The sequence below is a fragment of the Muntiacus reevesi genome, chromosome 1, assembly GCF_963930625.1.
Source record: "Muntiacus reevesi chromosome 1, mMunRee1.1, whole genome shotgun sequence".
Lineage (NCBI taxonomy): Eukaryota > Metazoa > Chordata > Mammalia > Artiodactyla > Cervidae > Muntiacus > Muntiacus reevesi.
Genome location: NC_089249.1, coordinates 155,205,287 through 155,214,137, shown reverse-complemented (window position 1 = coordinate 155,214,137; position 8,851 = coordinate 155,205,287). Strand labels below are relative to the sequence as shown.

The 8,851-nt window shown below is 34.6% G+C and overlaps 1 protein-coding gene across 1 annotated transcript in view; it reads right to left on the bottom strand.

Moving 5' to 3' along the window:
• The window catches only part of AGBL4 (AGBL carboxypeptidase 4), a 1,390,412-nt gene that overhangs the window by 1,168,569 nt on the left and 212,992 nt on the right, over window positions 1-8,851 (bottom strand). Inside the window, exon 4 of the mRNA XM_065910427.1 lies at window positions 7,306-7,430. Coding sequence (XP_065766499.1) covers window positions 7,306-7,430 — 125 coding nt within the window. The remainder of the gene's footprint in view (window positions 1-7,305; window positions 7,431-8,851) is intronic.

The following is an 8,851-nucleotide window of genomic DNA, read 5'->3' as shown; positions in this document are numbered from 1 at the left end:
CATCCAACCTGGGCTGGTGATCTGTTTCACCCTTGATAATATACATGTTTAGATGCTGTTCTCTCAAAGTGATTAGCCTCCAACTAATAAAAATAAATGGGAAAAAAAAGACAGAGCTCTCTAGACCTATTTGAGCAAGCAACCCATGATACTCACAATAGAGTAAATGGATCCATATCTGACTAACAACTAGAAAACCAGATAAAATATTTGAAATAGATGTTTTCAGACAGTGGACAATCAGCATCACAAAGATGGGATCCCTAACAGAAGGGAAACGAATAATTCCTATGATCACTCTGGCTTTCAAGACAAGACACAGGGATGGGGGATAGTCTCACTGTAACCAGATATATTAGAAAAACTCCTTTGAACATCTAAAACACTCTGTAGATACTTCAGAAGTGTTGTGTATGGACCAAGTAAGACTAAACAACCATCACTGCATCAGGCCTGCACTAAAAAAACTTTAAATAAGTCTATCTGTATTATTAAGGGCAAAGAGAGACCAAAAAAAAAATGATAATAATAAATAAACTAATTAAATGATATATTAGAAAGTGGTAGATTCTTAAAGAAAAGGTAGAACAGACTAATAGGGCGTGTGAAGGAGGAGAAAAAGGATAGTCATTAAGATTGGCCTCATTAAGAAGATATCAGTTGAGCAAAGACAAAGGAAGTAAGGAAATCTGTTATGCAAATATCTGGTTGAATCCCTAAGCCAATGCTTGAAGGTAGAATCATGCCTGGCTTGTTTGAGGTACCACAAAGAAAAGCTGTGTGGGCAACGCAGAAAGTAGAAGAAAATGTGGTCAAAGAAGTATGTAAGTTGTAGGGTGGGGTTGGTGAGTTAGACTGATGATTTTGCAGGATCTGGTAGGTCATTTTAGAGATACCATCTTTTACTCTGACACGCAAAAATTAATTACAAGAGTTTAACAGACTAATCATATGATATGACTTTTATCATAAAATTACTATCATTTCCCTGTTTTGAGTACACTAAAAGACAAAATTAAACAGGGGGCCAGTTAGGAGACTTTGTTCACAGACATAGTCAGGCATGTGCAATATAGAGTCCATATTCTTAACTGTTAAAGTTTGCTTGATGATCATATTGACAATGATGATACCTTGCAATAGTACATTTGAAAGAAGAAGGAAGATGAAGAAAAGGACTAGAAGAAGGATAAGGAGAAGGAAAAAGGGCAGAACAACAGTGTGTGTGTATGTTAGTCACGCAGTCGTGTTCAGGTCTTCGTGACCCCATGGACTGTAATCCACCAGATTCCTCTGTCCATGGAATTCTCTAGGCAAGAATACTGGAGTGGGTAGACATTTCCTTCTCCAGGGAATCTTCCTGACCCAGGGATTGAGCCCAGGTCTCCTGCATTGCAGGCAGACTCTATCAACTGAGCCACTGGGAAGACCTCCACAAACAGTAGTAATAATATATATTAATAATTCGTTGTGGTAGTTTTCCCGCTTGCTGGTTTTAGCATTGTTTCTACTGTTGAGGTGTTTTAGTAAAAACAATAGCCATCAAGTAGTGAATCTCTATCTACCAAACGTCATGGTAGGCTCTTTATATGCATTCTTCCCTTTAATTTTCACAATATTCACATGAAGTAGTATTATCATCTTTGTTTTACATTTGGAAAATTGAGGTACCAAAAGATTAAGCCAGGATTGTTTGAATCCATTGCCCTGTGATCTCTCTACAATAATCTGCTGTTTTTATTTATTGTCAAGTCTAGCCATAGCCAGGACGAAGTTTCACTGAGACTGAAATCTCCAGAATGGAGACCAAAGCAGCAAAAGATTCTTGAAATTTTAGACATGCCATATATAAAAGTGTGTGTGTGTGTATTTAAGCCACATTGCTGTTTATAATAATGTAAGCAATATTTCACTGCTAATTTTTTTTTAATTTTTCATTACCTAACTCAGAGGACACTCTGTTAGCACACCCAGATAAAATAGGTTTGATGAATTAAGAAAGAGTTAAAATAACAAATAAGTATATTTTGTTGTCTCACATTGTTACTGGAATGCAGTTAATTCCTTTTGGACCAGAGGCCTGAAACACTGCATTGTATCTAATTTACTTGTGTGATGTTTCCAAGTAAGACAGAAAAAAGAATTTATTCTAAATACATGTACTTTTAAGTTCATTAAACAATTCAAACCAAGAAATCAAAAATAAAGCATCTCACAGCATCAGCACTGCTGATAGGATAGAAAAATAATATAAACTGTATGGCAGAAATTTAGAAATATGAATAAAGAGTTTTAAAAATATTAATATACTTAGCCCATCAATTTTCCTCATAGGAATTTATTCTAAAGAAGTGAAAAGAGATCTGGGTAAAATTTCACGCATAAAGGTGTTCCCTAGAGTATTATTTATAACAACAGATAATAAAAGGCAATCTTTATGTCCAAGATTTAAAGAAGGGGTCCAAAAGTACATAACTATTGTACAGTCATGTTTATGATGGTTTAACTGACAGAAAACTTCTTGTAATACTGTTTAGTTTCCTTATAAGATATAAAATGTATACATGTTGCAAATTTAATTATGCTCTAAAGAATAAAATAGAAAATAAATAAGCCTAGAAGTAAATATGCCAAAAAGTTATTAGTATTTGCTTCTAGGTAGTAAGATTACGGGGGTGTGTGTAAGTATGGGTATGTACATGCTTCTTCTCTGCTTCTGATAATTATCTATATTGTACAAATTTACTATAGTAAGCATTGGATACTTTTACAGTCAGAATAGAGGGGGAAAAATAAACTCAAAGAGATAAAAAGCATATAAAAGACAGAAAATACTTTCAACAATCCAGACACATCATTTTATTTCTTCTTATTGGCTAAAGTTTTATCATCAGTATTTAAATAGGAAGATTTGCTTTCATATCACACGAGTGTTCTGCTGCATAAATAACAAATTTCCATGTAAGAATATTTAATATAGTGTTTTTAAGAGAGAAAATTACTTTTAATAAAGATACCTGGATGTTTAGTTATCATAGATTCTTACAAATGTACTATTTACCAACTACTTTGGGAGTTAATATATCAGTCCTGGAATATGACACCATATGTTTCAAGCATTTATCACTTGCTAAAAATCATTAAGGAAGATGATCCAAAAGCTAGACCTGTTTATACAGTATATTCGATGCTTCAATTTTTAGTAGAGTCAGACTTTGATGACTAATATTTCTTTTGCCCGCTAGTACCAAACTCTAAATAAGGTTCCTGACTAGATTACATTCATGCAGTTCTCATTTTAACGGAAATTGGAGAGATGGCAAAAGATTATGGGACGAGCCATTATAAAAACAGACCTCACAAGTCAAACTTAATAGTAAAATCATTCTCTTTCATGTAGACAACCATGAAAACAAATATCCTGTGAGCTAGAGATATGTACTGTATCTTTCCAGCAAATCTTTATGCCTTCTTGAGACAGATTTCCATAACTATATAATGTGATTACAGTTGATGAAGCAATGGCCCACAGAAAGAGACTGATAAAGCATCAGCCTCAGGAAAACAGATAAACCTGTTCATGATTTTTAATTGTAACAAGGGTAGGATAACACTGGATATGAAGATAGAACTTAGAGCAAGTATTTGTTTCTTCAACTTTAAAAACAAGCATCCATAAAATAGTACCAACTCTTCTAAGAATAATAACAAAATAGTCATTTCACTTCCTTGATTGATAGACAAGATTCAAAAAAGACTGTAGAACTTTAACATGTAGTATAAAAATTATAACACTCTGGAAGAGACCGTTTTAATGGCAAAGTGAATATAAGCCACCTAAAAGAACAAACAATAAACTTTGAAATGTATGAGTAATTTGTCCAAAAGATTATCCCAGGTCACATAACAAGAAACACATTTTCTGAACACTCTAGTCATCCAACCTTGCTCTCAATGCCTGACCATAGAAACTATAAGCGTACCCTTGATAGAGACTAAAGTGAAAGAAAAACTAGGTTAGGAATTTAATGTGGCCCAAAGTAAAAAAAAAAAGAAAAGAAATATATATATATATATATATATATATATTTAATTTCAGAGCTTCTGCTAAGTCTCTACTTAGGAAAGGATATGATGAGAATAGATTCTGTTCCTTGAAAAGTAACAGGTCTCATTTCTTAAGAGACAGTGGATTCCTGGTTGGAATAGACAAGCTGAAAGATAAGCATGAGCTGTGGATAAAGAGGAAAAGAGTAATCCCATTTGTGAAGTTAGAAAACCTGGTAGATTACACTGCTTTAAAGAAAAAGTTTCCCTTCCTTAATATGAATTGACTATGCTGCCTTGGAATTACTGTTCTTTTTTTTAAGTGGTGTGTGTATGTGACAACTGTTAAGTTGCTGACATGAGATAAACACACCAATAGAAGAATGAGAGATTGCATGCTTACGTCATCGTAGCAGAGAGATCATAGGGAACCCAAACTAGAGTTCCAAGACACAGGCTTATACATATGGCTAAGGCCTCCTGCTATGATTTACACTGTTAAGACTTAGTATCACGGACTTTGAAAAAAGCACTTTGAGGATTATTGATTGTCTTGCTGGAATAAGAGGGACCATCCTAGGGACAGGTAGAAGCCCTGTAGATAAAATGTATGTTGCCTTAAAGTGATTGCAGGGAAGGAATATTATCCTTACTGTAAAAAACTGAAAAAGGAATTATCTCATGAGCGTGTAAGTGAAACAAGAAGCAAAGCAAAGAACTAAAGTTTGTTGTAGAGCAATAATCTGTATGGGGTTTATTTCCCCTCTTGTCCTAAACAGCTGAGATAATTCATAGTTAGCCAACAATGTTCAGAGCCCCCTCATGTATATAATTCCTTCTAGTTACCCCTAAATTTCAGTAAACATGTGTCAGTGGTGTTGTAGAAAATTAAAAGAATTGGTAGTAAAGTGAAGTGGCTGTTCATGAACCCCTCTTCTGCTGAAGCCAGCATGCCAGGAAGGGCACTGTGAGGACAAGTGAGGGTCTCTAAATTTCAAACACTGACCATTACCTACCTAACATATGACTCAAGTTACAGTTGAAAGAAACAGAGAGAAGGAAACAACCAGGTGAAAGAACAAGTAGATTAGATTGACTTAGGATGGGAAATTAAACTCCTCACTCTCTCTCAAATATGCTAGAAAAAAAGAAGCCTGAAGAAAGAAGGCAGATATTAGGTTACAGGGTTATGCTTTCACCTGCTTTAAACAATCCTATCACTATGTATCACTATGTACAGAAAGCTTGTGCAGAATCTTCCAAAATCAGTCATCTCAATATAACAATAACAACTGATTTCTCAGGGTTAGATTTTTATCAAAGTTTGTTAAAAAGCATATGTCTTCAGTTCTATTTTCATCAATATTTTTATTTTTATTCAAAACAATTTTGAACAGGATTGTAAAACATATACTCTTATGTTACAAAATGTACATGAAGAAATTGTGGTTAAAGATAGATTCATATTATTTAGGTTGGTGCAAAGTAATTGCAGTTTCAGACCATGAATTTTAAATCATTATAACTAGGTTCAATCACAGCTTTATTAATAAAAATATAAGCCATTATAATCAACACATTTTTGCCAATGAGAAATAAGTTTGTTTATTCCTGTAGCATAAAAATCCATGCTTCAGGATTCGACGAACTCTTGAAAGGCATTTTCTACCTCCAGCTGGTTGTGTAAGCCTTTTCCCTGCAAAAAGTTGTCAAGATGCTTGAAGACGTGGTAGTCCATTGGCAAGAGGTCAAGTGAATATGGTGGATGAGGCAAAACTTTGTAGACTAATTCTTTCAACTTTTTAAGCATTGGTTGTGCAACGTGCAATCAGATGTTTTCGAGGAAAAGAATTGGGCTCTTTCTGTTGACCAATGCTGGCTGCAGGCATTGCAGTTTTCGGTGTATCTCATGGATTTGCTAAACATATTTCTCATATGCAATGGCTTCACCTGGATTCAGAAAGCTGTAGTGGGTCAGATGGGCAGCAGACCACCAAACAGTGACCATGACCTTTTTTGGTGCAAGTTTAGCTTTAGGAAGTGCTTTGGAGTCTCTTCTTGGTCCAGTTACTGAGATGGTCATCACTGGTTGTCATATAAAACCCACTTGTCATTGCAGGACACAATCCAATCAAGAAATAGTTGGTTGCATAGAATAAAAGGAGACAACAGTTCAAAATGATTCTTTTTTTTTGATTGGCAGTCAGTTCATGGGTACCCACTTACTGAGATTTTTCATCTTTCCAATTTGCTTCAAATGCTGGCTGACCATAGAATGGTCCACATTGAGTTCTTTGGCAACTTCTCGGGTTGGTTGTTGTCAACTTCCAATGGCCAGTCACAGTGCTCATCATCTTCAAGGTTCTTGTCTCCTTTGCAGAATTTCTTGGACCACCACTGCACTGGACACTCGTTAGCAATTCCTAGACCGAATGCATTCTTGATGTTGCGAATTGTCTCTGCTGCTTGATGACCATTTTGAGCTTGAATAAGAAAATTAGTCGACTTTGCTTTGTGCCTAATATCATTTCCCTAGTCTAAAATAAATATAAAATAAACAGCAAGTACTAAATCATTAGCAAAAAGACAAAGTGAGAAATGTGCATTAAAATAACTTAACCACTTTTATTTAAGAATGTATTTCAATATAAAAAGGCAAAGTTCAACAATGCAAAACCATGAATACTTTTGCACCAACCTAAATACTATCAGAATAACAGAAAAGTTAGTATACAAAAACACAAGTAAAAAAGTTTTCCAGAGTCATTAACATGGGCTATAAAATTGACTCTGAGTTCTGCAACAGTCAAACAAAGTGAAAAGCAGGATGAATTACAAGAATCATATTACTTTTAAGATAGAAACACCTTGTTATATAGGTGAAGAAAATCTTTTTGTGAAAATGAGTTCTGTGAAGAAAAGATATACAGAGCAGCACCATATAATAATCATAAGTCACTTCCAGTGGTTCCTTATAGGCTTCCTCCATGGAAGCCTAACACATCATGCTAAAGCTTCAATCGGTAAAGAACGTTGTGTGTTCTTACGAAATCTGTTTGTATTTTTAATAACCACCAGATAACAAAAGCCAGTATATTATACCTGTTATTCTATATCTCTTGAAATAAAATGATATCACTACTGCACATATAAAAGAATATATTTCTAATACAGTCATTATTTTGATAGTCCTAAAATAAAACAAATGCATAATCTTCTTACCAAAACTACACTGAAGGGATCCACTAATTCTCTCACCTGTGATTCTTTCACATTTTCAATGGTAAAGTTGAACCAGACTCGGAAGCGAGGATTACAGGTGTCCGGCCTAATGAATAAATCATACTCAAACTCAGAGACCTGGTCCACCCGTCCAAGGTTACCTGTTAATAAAAATTAAGAGAACTGGGTGTTAATAGAAGTTCATGAAGCTCAATGGCACATACATTTAAATATTATGAGCTCTGACAATGACATTTGTCATCATTTGGTCCTTATAGGTTCATCCTTCAGAATCCATTAGGCTGCCACCAACTCTGAATGTAGTCCAGGAAAAGAGGAGGTTTTCAGCTAGTCTAGGCTGTGGAACAAGCAACTCTTTCTGTCATTATAACCTAGAAGATCAATTTGTGCTACAAGTGTCTTTGACAGACTGGTTGGTATGCTATATACACCAAGTGGCAAGCACCCTTAAAACAAGTAAAAACCACAACCAAACTTCAGTTTCCTGGCTAGAAAAACAAAAATGATAACATCCTGTGTCTTTGTATTAAGCTTTATGGTGTACAAGTTATCTCTAATATATTTGATTTTATTTAATTCTCACAACACAGCTACGCAATTTGTACTGTATTCTGTACATTTTCAAACTTTTATCAGAACATGTTAAGAGAATAGAGTAAGGGTTAAACAAAAATTAGAAGTAGTTTCTACATAAAAATAATAATGGCAAAATCACAAACAACCATAAAATTAATTTCCATTTCCACCACCAGCAAAGCAGGCATATCAAAAGTGTAAAAACTTAGGTGTGACTCCCATTCTTTGTCTCTCCTCTCTCCACCTAATATTCTAATGAGTAGTAAATTGCCCAAAATTTTAACACTGGGATGGGATAAAAAATAAAAGCAAAGAGTCTGGTAAATTCCCAAACTAGTTAATAAACCAGAAAAAGAAGAGTAAACACAACTACAGAAAGCAACAAAGCAATTGACTGAGAAGTCACTATGGTCTGCATTTGAAGAGCAGAGCAATATCCTACCTTAACAGCAAGGTCTTACTAAATAGCACAAGGAATTATATTCAATATCCTGGGGTAATCTACAATGGAAAAAAATTTTAAAAACGAATGTGTGTGTGTGTCTAAGTCATTTTGCTGTACAGAAGAAATTAACAACATTGTAAGTCAACTATACTTCAGTTAAAATTTTTTTAAAAATCCATAAGTCATCACAAAAAGTGAGCTCTAGTCTATCTTTCTCCAAAAGAACACTCAGAATTAAACTTTATATGCACAAAAGTTCTAAATTATTTCTCTTACGAGTTCTGTTGACATGTCACTTATTTTTCTGAGCACCAGTTATAGTAGACAGGGTTCTAGCCTAGGAATCAGCAGAGCTGAATTCTAGCTCAATTGACCCACTGTGTAACAATGGGTAAATTACCTACCCTCTCAACGTCTCATTTGCAAAATGAGAATATTGAGTTACCTAACTTCTAAGGTTCCTTTCAGCTGTAACATTATTTGGCTGCCTGATTCTAAGATTGATCAGGAAATGATCCAAGATAAGCTTTCCTTCAAAAC